General features: G+C 48.3%; 1 protein-coding gene across 1 annotated transcript; it reads right to left on the minus strand.

Annotated features, from left to right (window-relative positions):
* Positions 1-43: 43 nt before the first annotated feature.
* LOC308628284 (somatomedin-B and thrombospondin type-1 domain-containing protein-like) lies at positions 44-18,499 on the minus strand (the record flags this gene model as incomplete). Its single annotated transcript, XM_081255118.1, has 5 exons — positions 44-161; positions 3,748-3,924; positions 6,381-6,459; positions 8,563-8,757; positions 18,256-18,499. 5 exons carry the CDS (start codon positions 18,497-18,499, stop codon positions 44-46), a joined length of 813 nt encoding a protein of 270 aa, XP_081111244.1.
* Between the last annotated feature and the right edge of the window lie 9,387 nt (positions 18,500-27,886).

Here is a 27,886-nt window from a genome sequence, read left to right on the forward strand (position 1 = left end):
GGCTTTGGAAAGAAGGGCTCTGGGCAGACGGGGGTCACCGCTGCTAGAGGAAGACGAGGCTGTGGACCTCGGGGCAGGAACAGTCCCGGAGCTGCCCAAGCCTCTCCCAGGTCCCTCGGCACCGGGGGTGGCCGGCTGCTTGCCACAGCGACAGCTGGTGCCTGCAAGACATGGGGCTGCTTCAGCGGCGTCATGACTCTCCTGGGAGCCAGGGATATTTGCTTTCGGGGGCGCCTTCTCCATGCAAAAATATTTTAAATCAAAGTTTACAACTGCATTATAAAAAGATAAATGTAATCCGGGCTGGAGTCAGTATCAGATCTTCACTACTATTACATCTTGTTTCTTCTGATTTTAAGAGGTTAAAATTAAAGCATTTTTGTGGAGCCTGAACATGTGTGGGCACTGGGCCCTGTGTCTACTGTGCCTGATGAAGTTGGGCTGGCCGCAGAACTGCTGACCCTAGAGGCCACCCGGGGCAATCCAGACTTGGCTCTTAGGGTCTGGCGACACTAAGACATCCTTAACCTCCCTGCCCACACCCCCTTTCCCTCCTGTTGGAAGGCAACAGAGTGGAGTGATTAAGAAAGGTTTTGGAATGGTGGGGTGGGGAGGTTCACGACGCAGCTCCTAGGAGCCTCTGGCTCTTCAATGAATAACAGATAACTATAATCTCCGCCCCTCTGAAGTGTTGGGAGGGTTTGATGAGATGCTGTGTGCAGAGAAAGTAAAAATGATCATGACAATAATAGCTAACCATTTCAGCAACAAGAATGAACGATCCAGTGCTACAAGGCAGCCACGTGCACAGACCTTGCAAACCGCATGTCGAGCAAAGGAAGTCGAATTCTAAAAGGTACATCCTGTACCACTTTACATATGTGAAGTTTGGGGGGAAAAATTTAAACTGTAGTGTTTAGGGATCTGCACCGAGTTGAGTAAAGCTATAAAGAAAACTGTACAGTGGATTACCATAAAAGTCAGGATGGTGGTCTCCTCTAAGGGGAGGGGAGGGGCTGTGGTTGGGGACGGGACTGGGGGGCTAGCCAGGTTCTGTTCCTTGCCTGGGTGGTGACTACCCAGATGTGTCCTCTTTGCAAACATTTATTAACCTGTTCATATATGTTTTAGCCAATTCTCTGTAGGTATCATTCACGTCTTTTAAAAATACAAATAATGGCAATAATAACACACACAGATTGTCTTATGTGCCAGGCGCTGTTCTAAGCTTCTAAGCACAGTGCCTGGCACCTAATAGGCACTTCACAAACGATAGCACTTAAAGTTAGCATTGTTATTGCCATCCTCAGTGTATAAAATGGAATGAATGTCCCTTGTCTCAACAGGGCTTGTGAGACTTGAGTGGGAGCTCACATCTAAAGCACCCACTTGGTGCCCAGCACACAGTAGGTGCATGACTATAGCAGGTATTCCTTCTGCTTGTCCCAAACTCAGAGACACTTCTCATGCTAAGTAAACCGTCCTAAAATCCCCAAATGGCAGGCTAACCCTCCCCGGGGTTGGGCCCTTTGCATGCCCGCCCTCACCAGCTGCCCACGGAAAGAATCTGGTTGGCAGCTCGTCTCCATCCTCACTTTGATCCTCCTCCTCTGCCCAGTCCTGCCTGGTGAGCTCATGCCCCCAGTGAGACCTTCCGTCACCTGTTCTGTGAGCCTGGCCTGGCTGGGGTGGGAGCAGGGAAAGATGCCCCTGCCTGGCGCAGACCTGGCTCTGCTTTCCATCCCCACCCATGCCTGGTAGAGGCAACAGTCCCTGCGACCCTCATCTCAGCCTCACCAAAGTGCCATGTTCCTGGAGTATCTGCATCCAAAAAGAGAAGCTTGGGATTAATCAGAGTTTTCGGGCTAGAAAGGCTTATTCAAAGATGGATAAGTAAACTGAGGCTCTAATAAGTGAGCATCTAGTCCAAAGAATGAATCTCTAATGGTAGAATCTCAGGTCTAGGACGAGTAAGTGGTGGGGGGTAGAGGTTGGAGGAAGGTTGGTTGAGAGGGCCTCCCTATTGTCTGCCATTTATTTATTGGGCACCTACTATGTGCCAGGTTCATCACATTTATCACATGCCATTTTCACAAAGTACATATATTATTATACCCATTTTATAGGTTAAACATGACAAGAGCGGCTTCCACTACTAAGCATCTACGAGGAGCCAGGTGCTGTGCAAAGGGCTCAGGATCCTTCCCACCATCTGAGTGGTGGGGACTGTCAGGGTAAGAAGGGTTTGCCCAGAGTCACATACCTAGTAAGGTCCAGAAGTGGGGTTTGAACACAGATCTGTGCAGTCCCAATGCCTCTCGTTCAGATACATCTGTCCCTAACACCCCAACAGGCACTGGCATTCCCTGCTCTAGGTTTACAGTGAGCAGGGCTGCTCAATTTTAAAAGTCAGGAAACTAACATCCTTAGAAATGGGAGAACTCCCTGGAGAGACCCCAGAGAGAGCTCTTATTCCTACAGTCTAATAATCCCTGCATGGAAAAGCACAGTCAGTGGAAAACAGTCTAGACTTGTCTTTAGAGCTTGGCCAAGGAGTCTGAGCAATTTAGGTTCAAAGCCTGTTTCTGCCACTTGCTAGGTGTGTGACCTCGGGCACCTCTTTGTGAATCAGTCTCCTCATCTAGAAGGAGAGGATCCCGAAAGTATCCACTTTGGGCTCTTGGAGTGTTTCAAGGGCATCCTGTGTGTCAATGTGTCCTCACCTCCTTCCACGCTCCCCCTTGCTCATTCCATGCCAGCCTCAACGGTGGCACGCTTCTGCCTCAGGGTTTTTGCACTTACTGTTCCCTCTGCCTGGAATACCCTTCCCCCAAACCTCCACATGTCTACCTCCCTCATTTCCTTCCGAACTCTGTTCAAATGTCACCTCCTTAGTGTCACCTTCCTTAAAAAAAAAAAAAAATCCCCAGAACTTCCCCGATTCTGCTTTCTTTCCCTAACACTTATCTCCCATCTGACAAATTACAGATTTACTTGCCTAATGTCTGCCTCCTCACAGCAGAATGTGTCTCCATAAGAGAAGGACCACAGCTCCTTTGTTCACTGCATCTCCCCAGTACCCAAAACATTGTCTGGCACATGCTCAGTAGTAAGTGCTCAACAAATATGTATTGAATGAATGAATGAATATAGAGTTTAGAATAATGCTTGGCACATAGTAGGCACTCAATAAACTTTAGCTACTATTGTAATGCTAAGTGCTTTCCAAGACATCTGCCCTTGTGGGAGGAGTCTAGGGGGATGATAACAGCCAAATCTGGGTCAAATCCTGTGTGACCTTGACTAAGTCACAATGCCTCTCTGAGACTCTGTTGCTCCATCTATAAAATGAGGGTAACCAAACTTGGCTTTTAAGGGAATTGTAAGGATCCAACAATGAAACCAGCTCCCTTTGCTTGAGTACTTTCTGGATGTCAGGAGCTATGCTAACTCTTCAACTTGCACAATCTCACTTCACTTTCATCACTGCCCCATGAGGAGGTCCTCTTATTATCTGCATTTTCAGATAAGGAAATTGAGGTCCAGAGAGGTTATGAGATCGCCCAAGGTCACACAGCTGGAAATGGCAGGAGCTGCTCCTCCTCGGACACTGGGATCAGAACCCTCCCGCGCCCCGCCCTGGCCAGGAAACAGGCTCCCGCTCCCTGGGCACCTTCATCTCTCAGGCTGCAGAGAGGCCCCAGGCTCTACAGTCACACTTCCCCATGCCTGAGTCCCACGGCTTACCCTCCGGCCCCTCCACCATCCCCGTAGCAGCGCCGGCTCCTGGCATCCTGGGCAGGCCACTCACACCTCACACAAACTGTGTGGCCCTGGGTCAGATACATTGTCCACTGGGTATGGGGCGCCCTCACCTGATGGCAGCTCCCTGGAACGGGCCCCAGCCGGAACTGGACGCAGTACCTGCAGCCACACAGGAAGACACCACCCCAAACACCTGTGAGCATTTATGGAGCACCTACTGTGTACCTAGCCCCATGTAGGCTCAGGTTGATACAATTTCTCCCTGCTACAGAAGAAACCTTTTGGGCAGCTCGATCTGCATCAAGGAGACTGGGCTCCTGCTTTTTCAAGTTAACATCATTGAGGGCTTCCATGGGCCAGTTCTTCAAACACCTTATCCAAAAGATTATATTGTTTACTTCTCACCTCTCTCCCCCGCAGTAATGTCAGCTCCACAAAGGCAGGAATTTGTATCTGTTTTGTTCACTGTTGTGTCCAGGTCCTAGTCTAGGACCTGGCTCGACAAAAATTTGCCGAATCATTTGGTCCAATGGAATAGGGAAACCCTGCAAGGTAGATCTTGGCCCCAGCTTACAGATTAGGAAACCAAGGAGCAGAAAGATAACTTGCCCAGAGTCACACAGCTAATAAGTGGTAGTGCCTAAAATGGAACCCGCCTAACCCCAAAGGCCTCAATAAGCACTCCACCACATTTTGTAAAAGATCCTATTTTACAAAAAAGATTCACTGCAAGAATTATTTAAATAACTGTCCCATTCTGGAGTATCTGAATTAAGACCCAATCTGCTAAAATTTTACTTCCACCCAACTTTTTCTACAAGTAGTGGTAAATGGCAACCCCTGCTGGAAGAGATGCAGCTTGTCAAGGACCCCAGGAGGTTATTGTGTGGGGCTGCTGCCCCCTGGTGGCTGAAGCCTCTGGGAAGCCCAAGGAGTGGAGAGTTTTCTTCCCAGCCCAGAGCCCTTTCCTCTCAGCTGCCCCAGAACGCCTCAGGAACCTGTCCTTGCCAGAAGCCTGTGATAATTGGAATTTTCGTCTTCCCAACGTTCTTTCTCTTGCCCTTTTGGTGGTTTATTTGGGGAACTCTTGTCCCCACCCTACGTGGTGGTCTTGGAGGGACAATCAATCAGGATGCCTGGTTCTGGCTCCCCATACCTGCCCCTAGAGTGGACAGATGATTCAAGCTGACCAATCAGAGGTCCCATCATCTGGGTCACAGTGATTGGTTCAGGGATGGGCCTAGGATCCAAGCAGGACCAATCAACCTCCTCCAGAGATTACACAATGAGACTGGGAGGAAGGACCCCGTCAGCTGGGGCTGCTAAGCTGGGAGGATGTGGGGCTGCTCGTGGGCATCTTGGCTACTACAGGGAGAGAGCCTGCTTGAGAATGAAGCCAGTATGTGAAGGCAGAAAGGGGAGAGGGAGTCCTGATACTATTTGACCTCTTGGCTCCAGTTCATGCTTGAAGTAATATTATTTCAAAACTTCCCTCTCGGTTATATGAACCAATAATTCTCCTTTTCACCTGAGCCAGTTTGAGCTGAGTTTCTGTGCCTTGCAGTGAAAGGAATCCTAACAAATAGAGCTCTCCTCTCCATCTCCCTTAGCACTGCCTTAGTTCAGACCTTATTCTTTCAATAAATATTTGTTGAGTATCTATCATGTGCCAGGCACTGTCCTAGAAGCTTGACCTCATCACCACCATCAGCAACACACTGTCTGGCTCCATCCCTGAAATCCACGCTTCAAAGGCACAGGGCTACCACCCTGGTCCAAACCACCTTCATTTCTCATGTGGACCATTGCTGTAGGCCCCGCACTGGTCTCCCTGGTTCCTTCCTTGCCTCTCTACGATCCATTCTCCAAAGAGCATCCAAAGGGACCCTGTGAAAACCTAAGTCAGATCCTGTCATTCCTCTGCCCAAAACCCTCCCACGACTCCATCTCATGCAGAGAAAATACCCAACTTCCCACCACAGCCTATAGACCCTGTGCGATCTGACCACCTTCCTCCCCCCAGTATATCATCTTTCCTACTCTCTCTCACTCTCCCTGAATTCCAGCCTGAACTACTTGCTGACCCCTGAGCACCGGGCATGCCCTGCCTCAGGACCTTTGCACTTGCTAATCCCTCTGCCAATCATGCTCTACCCCCAGATAACCTCTTCAATATCTTAGTTCCTCTAAACAAGGATGTCCCTGGCACACCCACCCTCTTCCCTGCTTCATTTTTCTCCGTAGCACTTAGAGCCATTGGACAGGCTATGTGTTTGTTTATTGCCTGCCTCCTGTGAGGCAGACACCATGAGGACAAGTATTTCTGTCCTTTTTTCTTCCTTGCTGTAGCCCCAAGGCCTAACCCGTATAAACAACATAAACATACCTGTCATATAAACAATAAACACTGGGTGAATGAGTAAGTGAATGAAGCTGAATAGAGACCAACCATTAAGGACTCAAAGTTCATGTTCATGGGTTTACAAATGTAACAGGACAAGAAATGGGGAGATGTTAAAGCTATTAAAGGAAGAGAGAGACATGATGAAAGTCTAATCCAAGGAAAAAGGTTCACAAATTTGAGTTTGACTTTGGGTTCGTTTGCTTCCACTTACCCTATTGTCTCCTGCTTCTTGGGGACACCTCGCTTTTCTCGTTCTTTCCCATAGCTGCCTGTGGTTATCAGAGCAGGGACTGTGGGCCAAGGAGAAAACAGGGTCAGGTAGCCCAGCACCACCACCCCCAAGGCTAGGACACCACAGGAAGCATGATTAGGTACTCCTGGTGTCAGAGTCATGTCTATGGTAGCCCTGAGGAGACTGTGGGGTCTTGTAACTGGGTAGACAGTCTCCACAAGTACCCCTTATGCAATGATGGAGGCAGGATCATATTTATCTCTTGGATTCAGGGCCTAGCACAGTGGGTTGTAGAGTGAGTCTCAATAAAAAGTTCTTCAAATGAATGATTTTGATGAATGAATAAGTGAGTGAGAAAAAAAGAGATGAGTTAATAACTGAATAGATGGATGGGTGGCTGAAATGATATCAGAAAGGAAGAATGGATGGGTGATGAGTAAATGGGAAGATGGGAGGATGGAAAAAAAGGAGAGACAGAGATGATAGAAGAGATGATGAATGGAAAGAAGGATGGATGAAGACATGATAAGTAGATGGACAGATGAAGGGATAAAAGAACCAGACGGATAGATGAATGAATAGGTGGGAAAATGTACGGATCGAAGAAAAGGCGGACAGAGGTATGGACAGATAAATGAATTAATAAAATTATCTTGTTGGGCCAACTTCCAAGCCTCTTCCTTCCTGGAGCAGCCAGAGGAGAACACAGAGGAGAATTGAGGGTCAGTCCATGAGAGGTTGGTGATTCCTTAGGGGGAAAAAGAACCAAAAGAAGTCCCTACCCCTGCCCGTTCCCTGAGCGATGGGGCTGAATCAAAGATATGGTGTGGAACTAATTAATGCTTGTGATCTAGAGAAGGTAACACACTTAATACACAACTTCCCTTTTCTCTTCCAACATCCAGTGCTGCTTTTGGCGTAGCCTAGAGCAGTGAGGAGAGCCCTAGAGAAGCCCAGACTCTGGTTCCAGCTCTCCCTCTTATAGCTGAGTGATCTTGGTCCTTTCTGAGCCCCAGTCTCCTCATCAGCAAAATGAGTATAATACTAGAACCTATATCATACAGTTATTGTCAGCGTTGAATAAAATGATGCACGATGAGCCATGTATCTTGGGCAGGTGTTGTGCCTCCCTGAGCCTTGGTTTCCCCTTCTGTAAAATGCATAGTAACACTGGCCTCACAGAGTCAAGTAATGTGGCCAAGTGCATGGCAGATAGTAGGGGCAGTCAGGAAGATCTTCCTGGAGAAAACTGACATCTACACAGTAAACCATGAACCAGGCGAGTTAGATGTGGGTGGCAAAGGAGAGGGAGGAGGATTTCAGGCAGAGGAAATGGCATTCCCTCTTTCATCACCCCACTGCCACCATCCTGGTCCAGACACCTTCCTCTCTTGCCTGCACCACTGAAGTCACCTCTTCCCTGGCCTCCCCACTGCCCTCTGACCCCTTTCAGTCTGCTGTCCCCACAGTGATCAGAATGATCCTGTAAAATGTAGACAGAAGAAGGAAGATGAGGTCACAGGAGGTAAGAGCCAGAGCACTTGAGCTTATAGACCATGATGAGGAGTTTGGGCTTCATGAGGGTGTGGGATACCTATTGGAGAATTTAAAACAGAAGGGTGACACTACGGTAAGGTTTGGTGAAACTAAGGGCATTTGCTGAAACTAAGGGGAAACAGGCCTTTTCTTCCAGCTGCTAGGCTGGTTGCAGGGAATCCTGGAGCTATCAAAGACCATTACAAGGGGAATGTATCTGAGAATGAGGCCAACTCATTAGAAAACAGAGCTGAGAGATGGAGAGAGGTTCCTGGCAACATTGCTTGAGCTCCTGGATCCAGCCATGCCTGAATGCAGACCCTGAGATCTTAGTTACATGAGCCACACATTTTTGCTCAGGTCAGTTTAAAATGGGTTTCCTATCATCTTCATTTAAACAAAGCCCTGACTGATCCACAATGGGAGATGAGTAGAAAGAAGACATCGAGATGCCTAGAGGAAGTCAGAGCATCTTACCTCATTCAGAGCGTGAGGAGGGGGATGAGGGAAAAGGAAGACAAAGTCCCACCCTAAACTCAGACCCCACACGGAAACTTATGGAGGGCCCTGCAGTCAGGCCAGGCTGTTCCCTCTGACAGCCACCCCCAGGGCCACCCCAACTCACGCAAGGACTGTTGGCACTCCACCCCCTTGTGGCTCCAGTACTCCACGCAGCCAGCCCGCTCTTCCAATGGGGGGCAGGGAGCACCCCCGTTCCTTGGCTCCTGCAGGACATGCCTTTGGCGGAGACGGTAAGAGACCTGGCAGGGCTTGACACAGCGACTCCAGCCGCTCCACTCTGCCACGACGCAGGAGACCGCTGGAAGAGAAGGTGGCATCTCCAAGGACAACTGCTATGGAATTTGGGCAGCGGCCAGGTCTTGTCCACCTTCCCCACAAGCTGAACCCCCCAAAACACCACAGTGAGCACCAGAACTTCTGCAAACCTGAATCCATGTGTGCCTTAAAAGTTTCTCTATGACAAATTTGTATATGTCGACCTAAACTTAGAATTCCACATTTTATTTACCCATCATCCTGTTGGCGATCATTCCAGTGGCTTCCATCACCCATTCCTCCAATTAACATTTCCTAGGCACTTATGGCAACTGATTTCACCTCCCTGTGCCTCAGTTTCTTCCACTGTCAAATGGGTATAAGAATAATATTCACCTGATAGTGTGGCCTTGAGGATTCAACCAGATGTGACATATAAAGGGTTCACTCCTGGCACACAGCAAGTGCTCAGTAAACACTAGCTACTCCTCTGCAGCAGTGAAACGAACCCATGACTCCACTAGCAACAACGTGGATGGAAAGAAGCCTCTTGCAGAAGCTATTTCTGGTGTGATACTATTTAGATACAGTCTTAAAAACTGCAAAAGAGTGCTATATCGTGTTTAAGAATTCATATAGGTAATATACATATACATTACATATATATGATACTATACATGTATATATCACATATATATGATATGGTATTGATATATATACCTAAGTATATATATGTCAATCTTCACTATTCACAGATTTGGTATTTGTGAATTTACCTATTTGCTAAAAATTGATTTGTAACCCCCAAACCAATATTTGAGGCGCTTTTGTAGTCATGCACAGACATACGCAGAACAGCAAAAATTCTGAGTCACCCAACATGCACATTTGCAGCTGAGGTCAAACAAGGCCCCGATCTGCCTTCTTGGATGGAGGGAGCCAGTGACTGTGTGGTGCAGCTCAAGGAGCTCCAGCTCCGGGACCAGGAGGACGGGGTTTGAATTCCAGCTCTGACACCTGTTAGTGGGGCAATCTAGGGCCAGTCACTTAACACCTCTGAATCTTGTTCTCCCCTTTTTTAAAAGAGAATCTACGAGAATGAGTTGTTTTTAGGATTGAAGATTATAATCTGTGTGAGATAGGTGTGTACATATTTCCCCTAGGAGCAGTGGTTCAGTACTTGTCAATTCAGCGTTCAGGGATTTTATAGACTATAACTACCATCCATCATGAGAACTGACTGTATATATGTATGTATATATATATATATATATATATATATATATTTTTTTTTTTTTTTTTTGCGGTACATGGGCCTCTCACTGTTGTGGCCTCTCCCGTTGCGGAGCACAGGCTCTGGACGTGCAGGCTCAGCGGCCATGGCTCACGGGCCCAGCCACTCTGCGGCATGTGGGATCTTCCCGGACCAGGGCACGAACCCGTGTCCCCTGCATCGGCAGGCGGACTCTCAACCACTGTGCCACCAGGGAAGCCCTGTATATATTTTATATACATTGAATATATATATGTGTGTGTATATATATATATATACGTATATATACATATATATATATATACATATATACACACACACACACACACTCCTCCGCAGGAATTATAAATACCAAATTCAGCATAGCAGTTACCTCTGAGGAGAAAGGGAAGGAATGCAGAAGCTCCAGTGGTATTCATCTAGGCTTATTTCTTAGCTTTTCATGAGGATTTATTATATTGTTCTCTCCACATTGGGCTAGGTCTGAAATATTTCATCATAAAAAAAGAAGGAAGTTGCTGGGCGTCCATGTCCATGAGATGCTCCCTGTGCTACCACAGTCAGGGGCCCAGTGAGTAGGTATTTTCTGATGATGTGGCCTTTGAGACCTTCAGCTTCTTCACCCAAGTCCACAGTCCCAGACCAGGACTGGGCCAAACCAGACAGGGAAGGCCATCTGGCCAAAACGTGGCATCTTCGGACTTTCCCAGGGAGAGAATTTCTTGACAAGAAATTGTCAAGCCATGGACTTCCCTGGTGGTCCAGTGGGTAAGACTGCATGCTCCAAATGCAGGCGGCCCAGGTTTGATCCCTGGTCGGGGACTAGATCCCGCGTGCATGCCGCAACTAAGTCCGCATGCTGCAACTAAGAGCTCTCATGCCACAACTAGAAGATCCCGTGTGCCGCAACTAAGACCCAGTGCAGCCAAACTAGCTAAATAAATAAATATTTTTTAAAAAAGAAAGAAATTGTCAAGCCTTTCTTGACAGGCCTTGACAGTCACTCTCCCTCCCTCCCTCTCTCTCTCTCTCTCTCTCACACACACACACACACACACAGACACTTGTGCACACACAGGGCACTACTGCTGTCAGAATTAGTTCACTCATCCCACAAACATTTACCGAGCATCTCCTGTGAGTCGGGCACTGTCCTAGGTGCTGGAGACACCATGGGGAACAAGAAAGACCAGGTCTGTCCTCATGACAAACATTCACCAGCTATGAGACATATCCTAGTTCAGCAACTTGAAAATGCGAAGAAAAAAATAAAAGTGTACATCCTTGAACTGAGGGAAGGAGGTGATTGTGTTGTAAAAACAGACAGTGTTGCTTCTGGAACCTCAGGAAGTCACATACTCCTGGCATGGCTCTCAACTCTGAGCAGAGTTGAAATGCTCAGGGGAATGAGAGAAGGAGGAAATAAAGTACGACAGCCTAACAATCATCTATTGCTTTCAACACCCACCTAATAACGATGTCAATTATGTCACTGCTGCTGGACCAGGCAAGTCAAGTCCCAGACTTCATGTAATCCTCACAACTTTAGGGTCCTTCTTTGTGCCCTAGGCCCCCCAGGGAAGCCTGTGCATCAGAGAGGCCCCCTAGCCGCTGATTGAGTTTAGCCAGTGAGGCACCCATGGGGAGGAGGGTGCAGCCCAGGTATTTATTGCCCCTCCACCCACCTCACCCTCAGTCCTGCATGGAGGGGCCCCTCAGCCATGGATCCTGCCCTCACCAGGCTCCTCTAACACCACTTCCCCCTGCCCACACCATAGCGAATGGAACCCTTGTCAAATTATGTTCCATTCAACTCTTCTGGGCGTACCACCTGTCACTCGCCAGAACCCCAACTCCTACATATATATATATATATATATATGTATGTATGTATGTATTTGCGCTATTGTCAAACCCATCTCACAGGAGAGGCAAGTGGAGCTTAAGGAGACTGAATATCTGAGTCAAGCCAAGACGCTGGAGTCACACAAGCTTGGATTCCAGCTATAGTCCCACAGAATTGGTGCAATGACAGATGTGAAGCACTAGAAAGTCAGTAAACACTCAATACAACAGGGGACTCTCTGCATTTATTCAACAACTATTTAGAGCCTACTACATGCCAAGCAGTGGCCCAGGTGCCGGGAACACAGAGGAGCAAAGCAGAAAAAGCCCCTGCCCTGGAGGAGCTGACATTCCGTAGGGGAAACAGACAAGAAACAATACAGTATATGAGGTAATTGCAACTAGCGATCCATGCTCTGAGAAAATCCAAAGAAGGGTAAGAGTGGCAGGTGCAGGGCGACAAGAAACTGTTTTAGATAGAGGGGTCAAGGGGGGCCTCCATGACAAAGAACATCTGAGGAGGTAAGGGAGGGAGCTGTATAGGTATCTGAGGGGAAGTGTTCCAGGCAGAGGGAACAGGCAGTGCAAAGGGCCTGAGGCAGAGTCCAGGTTAGATGCTGGAGGGACAGTGAGGAGACCAGTGTGGCTAGAGCCTAAAAAGCAGGAAGGAAAGTGGCAGGAAGTGATGTCAGACAGAGGCGGGCAGTGATAGCCTACAGGGCCTTGATGACTACTGTAAGGAACTTGGACTTTATTCGAAGCATGAAGAAAAGCTACTGCCAAGTTCTGAGCAGAGGAGTGACCTTAATAGGATGTCTCTAGCTGCCGCATGGGGGTCAGGGCAGAATCAGTGGGATCAATAAAACAGCTACGGCAGTTGTCCAGGTGAGAGAGTATAATCTACAATAAAAAATCTGCTAGTGGGGACTTCTCTGGTGGCGCAGTGGTTAAGACTCCGTGCTCCCAATGCAGGGGGCCTGGGTTTGATCCGTGGTCAAGGAACTAGATCCCGCATGCATGCTGTAACTAAGCAGCCCACATGCTGCAACTAAGGAGCTAGAAGCCACAACTAAGACCAGGTGCAACCTGCTCTTAGTTAATAAATAAATAAATAAATTTTTTTTTTTTAAAGAAAAGAAAAAAAATCTACTAGAAAAAGTGAGTTTGGGCTTCCCTGGTGGCGCAGTGGTTGAGAGTCCGCCTGCCGATGCAGGGGACACGGGTTCGTGCCCCGGTCCGGGAAGATCCCACATGCCGCAGAGCGGCTAGGCCCGTGAGCCATGGCCGCTGAGCCTGTGCGTCCGGAGCCTGCGCTCCGCAAGGGGAGAGGCCACAACAGTGAGAGGCCCGCATAACGCAAAAAATAAAAAAATAAATAAAAAAAAAAAAAAAAAAAAAAAGTGAGTTTAGTGTCAGTGTTCACAGAGTGGCTGGACAACTGACAAGGAGACGGCAGCCCAGATTCAGGTACTGGCTGGGCAGCCGGACCAAGGGAATTTCCAAAGTCCCACCATGATCCCCTGCCAGGCAGGTGAGAGATTTTGCAGAAAATTAGGCAGATGCCACCCTACTCATATTCTTTCCATGTCGCTCGCATCTGTGATGTCACCAAGCAGCATGCACAGCTGACACCCCCAGGGAACTGTCATCACACCTCACCTAGACCTAGGGTCACAACCTCGGTTCATGTGATTATTGATACCTTGTCAGCCTCCTCAACTAGAATGTCAGCTCTGTGGAGGCAGGGGCCTTGTTCCCTGCTGAATTCCAGGACCAAACACAGTGCCTGACACATAGGGACCCAGTAAGTAACAAGTCAGTGAATTCTGAATGAGCAAATTGTGCCTTAGCAACCACAAAGGAAAGGTGACCACAAGTTGGCATTCCAGAAAGGTACCACCAGATGGCAGTGTTTCTCAAAACAAAGGCCAGGGCCTCCCTGGTGGCGCAGTGGTTGGGAGTCCGCCTGCCGATGCAGGGGACACGGGTTCGTGCCCTGGTCCGGGAAGATCCCACATGCTGCGGAGCAGCTGGGCCCGTGAGCCATGGCCGCTGAGCCTCCGCGTCCGGAGCCTGTGCGCCACAACGGGAGAGGCCACAACAGTGAGAGGCCCGCGTAACACAAAAAAAAAAAAAAAAAAAAACAAAGGCCATCCCACCTTTTTCTGAGTAAAGGAGAAATTCTAGCTTATCAGTGCAGCTGAAAAAGAGGGAGATGCGAGGAGCCTTTAAGGTTGCTCTTCCAGCCCTGGAGACCCAGATAACATCACGTCCGCAGAGCCTGCTGGAGCCAGGCTGAATTTCCCACAGTCCCCTTGGATCCCTCTGCCCTGCCGCCAACAGGCCCAGGCTCAGCAGGAAGTGCTTTTCTGGACAATTCAAACCTGACCTTTTTCTCTGAACCTCACTGCCCAGCCCCCTGACTGTCCATCCTCCTCACTGTCTAGCAAAAGGATTTTTCTGGAATGCAGTTCTGACCTGTCACCTGAAATCCTTTACTGGTTTCCATCTCCTGTTGAGGTGTTTTCACAAAGGTTTTTGTAAACACTAGTGGCTAAAAATGTGTTTCCCCAGTGCATCCACAGTCACCCCCTGCCTCCTCTTCCTCCTGTTTGATGTCTCAGCACACTTTTACTTCGAGTTCCCTGAAATGCAGGGTCCGCTACAGCTCAGAAGTGGGCAGCTGTCATTTCTGCCCTCCCAGCCTCCTTACCCCCATCTTCTGGTAACACCGCCTCAGCTTTCTTTTGAGGAAGCAACCCTCCCCATTCTCAGTCCACATAACGTTTGGGTAGGGCTGACCTCACCTTATCATTCCTGGGACTGGGTACATATATGACCCAGACATGACCAGGTGACATATTCCTTCTCCCTAGGCTCAGTGATTTATTGGATCGTGAATGAGCATGCAACCCAAACTGGGACTATGAGAACCATCCCTAGGAGTTTGGCTGGAATAACTAGGAAAAGGATCTCTCATTCTACTAGGGAGGCCAGTTTGGAGCTACTAGGTACTGTCTTTATCAACACTCGGTGACAGCATGCCTGAGATTGAAACTAACACAAGCAGAGCTGAGAGGTGGAAAGAGAGTCCCGATGACATCCTTGGAGTCCCTGGATCCAGCCATGCCTGAAGTCAGAATCCATGGATTGTTTTTCAGTTACCTGTCCCAATACATCCCCTTATTAGCTTAAGTAATACGAGTTGTATCACAACCCTCAGAGTACTGACTAGCACAATGAACACATAAATGCATAAGGAGGGACTTTGATCCCTACAGGATTGAAGTAAGAATTAAGGAGCATAAAATACTTGAAAACATTCAGTAAGAAACTTGAAAAACATGAAGTAATGGTGTCCATCCTTTAAGGTTTTACTAGCCGCTCCAGACCCACCCTCTTCCTGACCCCACCCCATCCTCACCAATCATTTCCAAGCCTCCGCTTGCTCTAACGGAGCAAGCCACCCTGTCTCCCAAAAATAGAATATAAGCTTCAGGGGGGACCAGAGTCCCTTCTTTCTGGCCCCCACTGGTCCCAGTTGAGCTGGGCACATAGCAGGTGGCCAGCAATGTAATTGAACTGAAGGTGGGCAAGGTCAAGGGCTCCTGTTTCACCTGAGGGCTCGAGCTTCCCTCCTGTGACAGGCTTAAGTCCTCCCACCCTCAAGCAACCATATGGTATTGTGATCTGGAGCCAGACTGCTGGGGTTCAAATCCTAGATCTACTGCCTAATAGCTGGGCAAGTCAGAGTAGCTCGCTACCTCTCCAGGTCTCCATGCCTCATCTGTAAAATGGGTGTGATAACACTATCTATTCCATCGGGCTGTTATGGGGCTTAAAGGAGACCATTTATTTAAAGCACCTAAAACAGTACCTCCCCAGCAGGTAATAAGTACTCAGTAAATGTTAGTGGTTTGTTTGTTCGTTTGTTTTTTGCGGTACGCGGGCCTCTCACTGCTGTGGCCTCTCCCGTTGCGGAGCACAGGCTCCGGACGTGCAGGCTCAGCGGCCATGGCTCACGAGCCCAGCCGCCCCACGGCATGTGGGATCCTCCCGGACTGGGGCACGAACCCGTGTCCTCTGCATCGGCGGGCGGACTCTCAACCACTGTGCCACCAGGGAAGCCCTGTTTGTTTGTTTTTAAGCCATCCTCAACACCTCCCTCTACCACAATCAATTCCGGAAGCTAGTCAACTTTATCGCCTGAATCACTCATGAAAAAACCTCTCTTGCCTCCTAACTGGTCCCCATGTCCCCTTGTGCCCTGCTCCCCTGGGAGGTGGAAAAGTGAGCTTTTCCCAGGTCTATTCATAAGACCTCAGCTCTGCCCAGCCTAGACAAGGGGACAGATCCTAGACTTACTGCCTTTTTGACACCTTCCCAGAGGAGCAAAACAAAGAGGTGGGCAAAGCTTTGAGGCTGCTGGGCCCACCAGCCCAAGCTCTTTATGTAACGGGAACTCCCGGGGAGCTGATAACATCTGTCAGCGCGGATCAAAATCACACCGTGGGAAAGTATCACTGATCCCTCTGCCTGGTTCCCTTCCTGGGTCCCCACTCCTGCCCTGTGACAGGGAAGCCCCTGTGGGTGCAGCTGAACCAAGAACTTCAGCCCTACACTCTGAATGACCACACGGCTGCATGCACTCTCTGCACGGAAAGCAGATGAGTACAGAAGCGTTCCCGAGATGGTCCTTCTGCAAGTTTAATCTGGGGGAGTCTCATTTGCTATGATTTGGGAAGACAGCACATCCAAAATTACTTTTTCCTCTCTGCTACCTGAATTTCCACCATTCGCCACTCAAAGTTGTGAGAAGCAGCGAGGCGCTAGAAGAAAGGGGATCGCCAGGTCCAAATCCTACTGGATCACCTTGGCCGGCCAAAGCCTGCTCCTCTCTGAGCCACGCTCTTCCCATCTGCTGAGCAGGGACATTATTATACACCAGAGCCCCAGAGCGCTGTGAGACAGTAATCAGGTTGGATGAGACACCCAGCCCACAGAGTAGGTTGGTGATCAATAAATGTTGGATCCCTTCAATTTTGAATTTTTTTTAAAGCTGCCCTCATTTAAATACAAGTTCCTGAAGGAAGCTCCACTGATATCTCCAGGTAGAGGGGTCCAATCAATCACTCTTCTCCCTGACAAAGGAAAGTTAGATCATATCCGCTTGACAAGGTGACAGAATTTAGATTTTTGTGTCCAATGGGTGTGAAAAGGTTATTCCTGGAATTTTAAAAGGATGGAGTCCTCCCCACTGGGGGCTCAACAAAAGTGGACCCTAATTTCAAAGCCTGGTGGATACCACTCTGGCGGGGGTGGTCTCTAGAGGGAATGACCTAGACCCTGGGCCGGTGGCCACGGCCGGCACTGGGAGCAGTGCCTGGGCGTTACTTGCCCAGGGATCAGTACATCCCATCCCAACCCCCTCACACCCACCCCCATTCACCTAAGTTTTAACCTGTTCCCCACACACACCCAGTTCTTCCGCCCCTCCCGGACCACCCAGTCCGTTTCCTCTCTCTGCTCTCAGCGTCCCTCCACTCCAAACCCTCTCCAGGCTTCAGCCTTTCTCTCGGCTTCTCAACACCCCCTCCATCTGCCTCGTGACCTCCCTGCTCGCGATGTGATGCGTGATCCCGCTCCCCACTCGCACTCCCTATGCCCCACGCCCTTCCGCCAGCTAAGGTTGCCAGATAAAATACAGGACGGCCAGTTAGATTTGAATTTCAGAAAACTAATAAGTTTTAATATAAGTATGGCCCGTGCAATATTGAGGACATACGTATTCTTTAAAAGTATTTGTTATTTAACTGAAATTTAAGTTTAACTGGGCATCTTGCTAAATCTGGCACCCAAGCGCCCTCTGCGCCTCCGCAACCCCTCCACGCCTCACGAGCCCTGATGATCGCATACGCCCCCTCCTCCCTCTTACCCCTTCCAGCCGCGTGCGCCCTCCTTAGCGAGTGCGCCCCCTGCTCTCTCCGCCCCCTCCTCTCTCGCCCCCCTCAGTGCCCGCACGAGCCTATTTCTGTTGGGGGCCCTGCGTCCCTCACCCGAGCGCCTGGCTCGCGCGCCTCTTCCACGAGCCCTCCATCCTCGCGCGGTCCTCCCAAGTCCCGCGCGAGGGGAGGCCTCTCGCACCCTCTCCTCCCAAACGCCCCCTCTACTCTCCTCGCATCCGTCTCCATTCCGCCCCCTCCCCCAGACTCGCGCAGCGGCGTCCATGGCCCGAGCATCTTTCTCCGCGCGCACCTTTCCAGCCCCACTCTTCGCCTGGTGTCCTGAGCGTCCCCGCCCCCCTTGCTCCTGCGCCCCTCCAGGTCCAGAACCCCCTCCGAGGGCGGCTTCCTCTCTTCCTTGTATCGTTGCACCCCTCCGCGCTGGGAGCTCCGCCCATGCCACGTGCTCCCGGGGGCGCACCTGGGCAGGCCCGCGCGTAGTCGGGGCAGCAGTCCCGGACCTCTCTGCACGCCTGATCGCAGAAGCAGCGAGGGGGCCCGCGGGCCGCGCAGGTCGGGTCACGGCCCGGGCAGCAGCGGCCCAGCGCGGCGCAGCCCTGCCGGGACCAAAGCGTGCCCGACGGTCCCCGTGCCCAGGACACCGCGGCCACGGCGGTCAGAGCGAACGCCAGCGGCAGGATCGGCGCCGCGCCGCGCGGGGCCATAGCCGGGCTCAGGCTGGGGACAGGAGGCCGACCGGGACCGACCCTAAGCGGCCCGCCCCATTGTGGGGCGGAGGCTCCTGGCCCGACCCCTCCCCATACCCACCTCCTACCTGTCACGGAACTGTTATCCACCCCCATTCGTCCTATCCAAACTTTGCGCGGCTTGAGGAGGTGAAATATCAAGATAATAGTAATAATGGGCCTCCCTGGTGGCGCAGTGGTTGAGAGTCCGCCTGCCGATGCAGGGGATACGGGTTCGTGCCCCGGTCTGGGAGGATCCCATATGCCGCGGAGCGGCTGGGCCCGTGAGCCATGGCCGCTGGGCCTGCGCGTCCGGAGCCTGTGCTCCGCAACGGGAGAGGCCACAACAGTGAGAGGCCCGCATACCGCAAAAAGAAAAAAAGAAAAAAAAAAAAAAATAGTAATAATAACCGCAGCAACTTTGCAGCGTTCCCCATCGCCCCCAGGTTCCAGGGAGTTAGAAGCGATACAGAGGTTCATCAAAACAATGCATTATAATAGATAACAATAGTCTATTGTTATAGGAATAATAACAGTAATAGCCGCTATGCCATAATTATAATAGCAATAAGAGCAACAATAGCTGCCAGTATTATTTAAATAGTAATAACGGGCATAATAATTGCCAGGTAAGCAGCTTGAGAGCCAGGCTGTGTACCAGGCCCTTTGTGTATCGTCAGTATTGCCCAAAAGTGAGTCCCTTGGATACACCTTCCTTTTTTGCTATATTCCTACCACTTTGACTATCATTTCCTGAATATTTATCCTTAAGTTGACCCATTTTTTAAAATTTTTAAATGATTTATTTGTTGTTACAAACTTGTATCACTCAAGAGGATGAGAAGAGGGACTTCCCTGGTGGCCCAGTGGTTAAGAATCCGCCTTCCAATGCAGGGGACGCGGATTCGACCCCTGGTGGGGGAACTAACATCCCACATGCTTGGGGCAACTAAGCCCACGTGCCACAACTACTGAGCTCGGGTGCCTCACTGAGGCAGCCTGCGTGCCGCAAACTACAGAGCCCATACGCCCTGCCTGTGCCACCACAACTAGAGAAGAGAAAACCTGCACCCCACCACTAGAGAGAAGCCCGCATGCCACAAAGAAAGATCTTGTGTGCTGCAACTAAGACCCGACGCAGCCAAAAACAAAAAAGGAAAATAAAATAAATAAATAAAAGAAAAAAAGAAAAGTATAATTAAAAAAAAAACAGAAAAGAGAGGATGAGAAGACAAGTCACAGGCTGGGAGAAAATATTTACAAAAGACACAACTGATAATGGACTATTAGCCAAAACATGCAAAGAACTCTCAAAACTCAACAAGGAAACAAACAATTGGATTAAAAACGAGCCAAAGACCTAAACAGACACGCACCAAAGAAGAAATACAGGTGGCAAATAAGCATACGAAGAGATGCTCCACATCATGTCATTAGGGAAATGCAAATTAAAACTATGAGCTACCACTACACACCTATTAGAATGGCCAATATCTGGAACACTGACAACACCAAATGCTGGTGAAGATGTGGAGCAAAAGGAACTCTCATACATTGCTGATGGGAATGCAAAATGGTACAGCCTCTACGGAAGACAGTTTTGGCAGTTTCTTACAAGACTAAATGCATTCTTACAACACAAGCCAGCAATCGTGCTTCTTGGTATTTACCCAAATGAGTTGAAAACTTATGTCCATACAAAAACCTGCACATGGATGTTTATAGCAGCTTTATCCATAATTGCCAAAACTTGGAAGCAACCAAGATGTCCCTCAGTGAATGAATGGATAAACTGTGGTACATCCAGACAATGGAATATAAATCACCGCTAAAAAGAAATGAACTATCAAGCCATGAAAACACACGGAAGAAACTTAAATGCATATTACTTAGTGAAAGAAGTCAATCTGAAATGACTACATACTGTATGATTCCAACTATATGACATTCTGGAAAAGGCAAAACCATGGAGACAGTAAAAAGATCAGTGTTGCCAGGGATTACGGAGGAAAGAGGGATGGATAGGCGGAGCACAGAGGATTTTTAGTAGAGTGAAAATACTGTGTATGGTACTATACTGATGGATATATGTTATTATACATTTGTCTAAACCCATAGAACTTACAACACCAAGAGCGAACCGTAGCGTAAACCATGGGCTGTGGGTGATAAGATTGTGTGGATGTAGCTTCAATTTATCGCAACAAATGGATCGCTCTGGTGGGGGATGTTGATGGGGGAGGGGCTGAGCAGGGGTGGGGAGCAGAGAGTTTATGAGAACTCTGTACTTTCTGCTCAATTTGACTGTGTCTAAAACTGCTCTTAAAAATAAAGTCTATTTAAAAAGAAAACATATCACTACCATAAGTGGAAAGCTGATAATATTTGTTTTTCATAAATAGAATGAGAAGGAAGGAAGGTTGGAAAGAGAGAGGACATGTAAGACAGAGGATACTGTAAGTGCGCTAAATCCTCATTTATTGGAGCAAAAATCAATAGATAATGTCTAAAGCTGGTAAATCAACAAATGTCCACATGAGTACATTATTTAGGTCTATGGAAATAACAACTAGGGGAAATAGCTGCAAAGGTGAAACACAGTTGCCATGCCAACTAAGCATGTGAAGATAGTCAAACTTCCTAATAAGACATTTCAAATGTAAAAGTACAGAGATACCATTTCTTACCAATTAGGGAAAATCAAAAATGTTGATTTCTCTTTGAATAGAATTGGGGAGGGTATGGAGAAAAGATATTGAGTATGAAGTTGTTGGACAAGTACATCAGCACAGTCTCTTTGGAAGATAGTCCATCAATATCTATCAAAATTAACAAAAGTGTGTATCTTTGGACTCAGGAATCCTTACAGGTAGAGGCATGTGTGCAGGAAAATGAGAGTACAAGGTTCTTTGCTGCTTCACTATAATATCAAGAAGTTGCCATCAACCTCACCGTCCCTCATAGGGGCTGGTTAAATCTGTTACGATCCATCCCTACAATGGGATATTGTGCAGTCTCCTAAAATAACAAAGCAGTTGTTTATGTACTGATACAGAAGATCTTGGAGATAACATTATTAGGTGAAAAAGCAAGGTGTGTGACAGTGTTTGTAGCATGTTACCATCTCTGTTTTATTTTAAGGAATATTTATATTATATGCTGACAGATTATATGCTGCATAGCATATCTCTGTAAGGAGATGTACTAGACTGGTAGGAGTAATTGCCTTTGGAGAGAGGAGCTGTGTGGTACCTTTTGAAATTTTTACGTCATGCCTGTATTACCTATTCAAATAAATGTGAAAAAAAAAAAAGTTAAGTGATTGCCCCTAGAGAACTGAATAGGGGGTGGGAAGGGTAGAATGGGATGGTGGCTTTTAATTACATATATATAATAAAATATATATTATATTATGTAACAATATTACATATATATAAAATATTGATTTACAAATGTTTTAACTACCAAGAAAAAAGAAAGAAAGGAAAAAAGAAGAAAGAGATACAGAAACAGAGAAAGGTGGTCTCTATTGATGTAAGGGTCAGTTGGGGGCAGGCAACCACTCCTGACCATGGCATGTCCCCTTGACAAGGACCAGGAGCTTCCTGTAGTTTTCAGCCTCCTTTATCTGGTTTCTTTCTGTCCTGCCAGGTTTGAAGCATTCAAGTAACTGGTGACCCAGTTCCCAGAAAATCTCCTTTGTTGTCCTTTTGTAAGGGCCCTGGGGGCTGTGGGGCTCTTGGCAGATGCCACATCTGTGGACACAAAGAGAAGCTTATTCTCCTCTTAGCAGGGAGGGGGGACCCATCAGAATGCAGAGAGCTGTCCAGCTGAGGTGGAACACCCCTCTCTCCATGGGTCTGGGCTGAAGGCTACTGGGCTCTGGGTGGGGGCAGGGGGGTTTGTCAGTCTCCCTTCACTGCTCACGTCTGTCTCAGTTATCTGCTGCTGCATAACAAACTGCCCCAGAACTTCGAGGCTTAAAATAACAATTTATTATTATCACTCATAGTCCTGTGGGTTGGTTCGATGGTTCAATTGGGGTCTCTCATGCAACGGCAGTCAGAAAGCAGCTGCTGCTGGGAATTCCCTGGTGGTCCTGTTAGGACCCTGCACTTCCACTGCAGGGGGCCCGGGTTCAATCCCTGGTCAGGGAACTAAGATCCCACAAGCCGCTAAAATAAATAAATAAATAAATAAATAAATAAATAAATAAATAAATAAATAAATAAATAAATAAATAAATAAATAAGCATCTACTGCTGAAGTCATCTCAAGGCTTGATTGGGCCAGACATCCAAAACAGCTTCTTCACTCACCTCTCTGCTGCCTCGACTGAGATGGCTGGAACAATCAAGGACTAGCGAGCCATCTTTTTCTCTCCATATTGTCTTTTCACGTGGCTAGCTTGGGCTTCCTCCCATCATGGTAGTCTCAGAGCCAAACTTCTTCGATGGCAACTAATTTATTCCAGAGCAATGTTCCAAAAGCCAAGGTGGAAGCTACAGGGCTTCTTACAACCTCAGAAGTCAGGCACGTCACTTATACTCCATTCTGTTGGTTTCGCAGGGCCAGCCCAGAATGAAAGTGGGAGGGGCCACACCGGAGTGTGAAGAGCAGAGTGTGTGGTTCTCTACGGGCCATCTTTGGAGGCCAGCCACTATAGTGTTGCCTGCCAGGAAACACTTTCTTCTCTTCCTTCTCCTCTTACCTCACCAGCCACTCCTTCTTAGCTGCTTTGAGTGGTTTTTGCTCATCTTCTGGCTTCAGATTAATCAAGTGCCCCCAAACCCAGACCTGGCCTCTTCTCTGCCTACACACTCTCCCTTACTGGTCTCATCTGGTCTTGCAACTCAAAACACCAATAAGCCGACAGCTCCTGAATTTACATCGCCAACCTGGACCTTTCCTCTGAAGTCTAGCCTCTAATCTCCAACTGCCTGGGACTTCCCTGGCAGTCCAGTGGTTAAGACCCTGTGCTTCCAATGCAGGGGGAGCAGGTTTGATCCCTGGTTGGGGAACTAAGATCCCACATGGCGTGGCCAAAAAAACCCAAAAAAACTAACCATGCAACTGCCTAATTGACATCTGTGCTTGGGTATCACATGGGGACCTCAATGTTAGCAGCTTTCAAAACACCTTCAACCCCCTGCTCCCCTGCTCACAAAAGAGTATATGTGAATAGCCAGTAATTGCACATAAAAAGATGCTCCAGGGCTTCCCTGGTGGCGCAGTGGTTGAGAGTCCGCCTGCCGATGCAGGGGACACGGGTTCGTGCCCCTATCCCGGAAGATCCCACATGCCGCGCAGCGGCTGGGCCCGCGAGCCATGGCCGCGGAGCCTGTGTGTCCGGAGCCTGTGCTCCGCAACGGGAGAGGCCACAGCAGTGAGAGGCCCGCGTACAGCAAAAAAAAAAAAAAAAAAAAAAAAAAAAGATGCTCCATAGCATTAGTCATTAGGGAAATGAAAATTAAAATCACAATGAGATACCACTGCACAACCATTAGAACATCGAAAATTACAAAGACTGATCATAACAAGTGTTGGTGAGGACAGGGAGCATATGGAACTCTCATATGCTGCTGGCGGAATGCAAAATATGCTAAACCATTTTAGAAAATAGTTTCTTGAAATGCTAAACATGTACCCACCATAGGATACCATCCAGCCATTCCACTCCTATGCATTTACCCAAAGAAGCAAAATATTTGTCCACACAAAGACTTGTACTTAAATGTTCAGAGCAGCTTTATTTGTAATCACCAAAAACTAGAAAGAATCTAGAAAGTTCATCAATAGATGAATGGATAAACAAATCATGGAACATCCATACATGGGATACTTCTCAGCAGTAAAAAAAAGGAAAATTATTGATACCTATGACATCTCAAAATCATCATACTGAATAAAAGAAGCCAACCTCCATCACCTAAAAATGAGTACATACACTGTGATTTCAGTTACATAAATTCTAGAAAGTGCAAAGTAATTTATAGTGACAAGAGTAGGTCAATGTTTGGGGGTGGGGGGAGGGAGGGAGGGAAGATTGCAAAAGGGCACAAGGATGGATAACATTTGGGAGGTGATAGATATGTTCATTATCTTAATTGTGGTGAAGTTATCATGGGTTTGACATATGGCAAAACTAATCAAATAACACACTTTACATATGTGCCATGGAGTGTATAATATAGTGTATTATACCTCAATAAAGTTGAATCAAAGGAAAAGAACAAAGGACCCAAAAAAAGACATGTGTTTGGATGAATACACACCAGAAGTTAATCATCATTACCTTCAGGGAGTGGGAAGGGGGGCAAGAACTATCACTTGTTACCTTACATGCACCAAGCTTCCTAGTTTAAATTTTTTCCAACACGCATGTATTACTTATGAGCTTAAGAAAAAGAGTAATATATTTTCTGCCCCAAACCTCAGCCCAGCGCTCAGGAGGCCTGTGTCACATGCCCCCAGTGGACCAGGTTGTTCTGCTAAACAAAGACACCTCCTGGAATTGAGCCAAGTGTTTCTGGGCCGAATTCCCATCTGGAGACAATGAAAAATGCTCTCCCTCAGAACAAGGACTTTATTTACACCTTATATCTACATTCCGGACTGAGGCCCACATGGGATGATTGCCCAGGAAGATAATGGAGTCATTAATCTCTGCCCAAGACTGGGCTCTCCCAGCCAACTTCCCATCTGAGTAATTAAACCAGCTGGCAGCCCGGTATCAGTCTCCACGGCATTTGCGGGGCAGAGGGAGAGGGCACCTCTGGATACCGCACTTGACTTCTCCAGAGGGGCAGCTTCCTGAATGACTTTAGGACAAGCAAACTGAACAAAGGCTGGGGTCCTTGGTCTTGACTTGGCTAAGGCCAGAACTCAGACAAACCTGGACCTCTTGGCATGTCAGGGGTTTGGAAACAGCTGTCTGAGCTTCAGTATTTGTGACGTTGCCCAAGTGTGTGCTTCTATTTTTCCTAACCTCACCCTAAACCCTGGTTCCACTGAATGCCACAGGAGTGGGCTACCCCACAGCTAGTCTACCTCTCCCCCAACTTTCTCCCTTCCTCAATAACAGCATCAAGATGTTTCAGGAGACGGCCGCCTCCCCCTGCCCTCAGACCCAGAAGGTAAATCTTGATTCAGCTTGGCCCTCACTACCCAGAACAGAGTCCAGCATCCGCATCACCTGGGAGCTTGTCAGAAATGCAGAATCTCAGGCCCCATCCCAGACTTACGGACCCAGAATCTTCATTTTTAAAAATATTTATTTATTATTTATTTGGCTGTGTGGGGTCTTGGTTGCAGCACGTGGGCTCCTTAGTTGTGACATGCAAACTCTTAGTTGCGGCAGGCATGTGAGATCTAGCTCCCTGACCAGGGATCGAACCTGGGCCCCTTGCATTGGGAGCGTGGAGTTTCATCCACTGCACCACCAGGGAAGTCCCCAGAACCTTCTTTTTTTTTTTTAGCAAGATCTCAGGTGATTTGAACACATTAGTTGTCAAACCTAGCTCAACATTAGAAGCCCCGGAGAGAGTTTTCTCAATACCAGTACCTGAGATTCTCAGTTGAGATTCTGATTCAGTTGATCTGGAATACAATTTGGACATCAGTATTTTTTACATTTAGTAGAGTTAAGTGCACTAACTTTAAATGGATAGATTGGTATTTTTACACACATGTACACCCATGTAGCCACCACCCAGATAATGACATAGAACATGTCCAGAAATTTCCCTCTTGCCCCTTCAAGGTAGGATGACACACTGTCCTGATTTGTCCAAGACTGAGGGGTTTTTCTGGGATGTAGGACTTTCAGTACTAAAACAAAGAATGTCCAGGGCAAAGTGGGACAAGTTGGTCACACTTCTTGAAGGTCTATACCCCAGCCCATTTCCAGAGGTAACCACCATTCTGATTTCTATCCAGTGGTAATTTTAAGAGTTGCCCTGGGTTTCCCTGGTGGTGCAGTGGTTGAGAGTCCACCTGCCGATGCAGGGGACACTGGTTCGTGCCCCGGTCCGGGAGGATCCCACATGCTGCGGAGCGGCTGGGCCCGCGAGCCATGGCCGCTGGGCCTGCGCGTCCAGAGCCTGTGCTCCGCAACGGGAGAGGCCACGGCAGTGAGAGGCCCGTGTACCGCAAAAAAAAAAAAAAAAAAGAGTTGCCCTGATGACTCCAATGTGTAGCCCGGGCTCAATCCAGTGTGTATCAGAATCATTGGGAGACCTTGGGAAACCATTGCTGGGCCTCATCCCTAGTCTTTCTAATTCAGTAGGCCTGGGGTAGAACCCAAGAATTTGCATATCTAACAGGTTTCCCAGGTGATGCTGATCCTGCTGGTCTGAGTACCTACCTTCCTTTAAGAACTAGCGGTCTAAGCCAATCACAGTCATTCTATCTCCTTGCCAATGACGGTTTAGCCTTGACTGCAGGATGCTCTTCTGGCCACGGAGATGTGAGGAGAAGACCGCTGGGAGCTGAGGCAGCATTCCGGTAAAGTCTATTAAAGTGGTACCCCTGGGCTGTGCATATCAGTAGCCCTCGAGGGGCAGGGGGCTCTGGGAAAGACTTTCCCACTGATAGTGGGAAATGCACAGGAGGGGATGCTCTCCTCTTCCCTTGAAAGTTCAGTAGTGTGTGGGTGTCCCCTGGAGCTGTCTCATGACCTTGAGGCAACAAGCCTGAAGACTAAACGCCAACCACCTGGGATGGGGGACAGGAAAACGGGAGAGAGCCTGAGTCCTTAAAGAACTTGTTGAACTGCTGGATCAACCAACCCTGAACTGCCTCCTTGGGAACTTCTTTCCTTTTTATTTGTCACATATGATTGGCTTCTCTCTTATTTGTGTCCAAAGGTATGCAACACCCTGCTATTCAAAGTGTGGTCCTAGAACCAGCAGCATCGGTCTCTCCCGAAATCTTGCTTGTATCAAATGACAAAACTAAAACAATTTAGTAACGTGTTCGATGTCTTTGTTGAAGGGCAAACAATCCAAGGAGTGGGGGAGTCCAGCGCCTCCCGAGCAATGGGACACTGTTCCTGAGGGGTTTGGGGCAAGAGCAAGTTTTATAGAGCATTAGAGGAGGCAACACAAAACAAGGGGGACTTCCCTGGTGACGCAGTGGTTAAGAATCCGCCTGCCAATGCAGGGTACACGGGTTCGAGCCCTGGTGCGGGAAGGTCCCACATGCCACGGGGCAACTAAGGCCGTGTGCCACAACTCCTGAAGCCCGCACGCCTAGAGCCCTTGCTCCGTAACAAGAGAAGCCACCTCAACGAGAAGCCTGCGCACCACAATGAAGAGTAGCCCCCACTCGCCGCACGTGCGCAGCAACGAAGACCCAACTCAGCCA

Source organism: Mesoplodon bidens (genome assembly GCF_964165515.1).
Source record: "Mesoplodon bidens genome assembly, chromosome: 15".
In the NCBI taxonomy this organism is placed as follows: Eukaryota; Metazoa; Chordata; class Mammalia; order Artiodactyla; family Ziphiidae; genus Mesoplodon; species Mesoplodon bidens.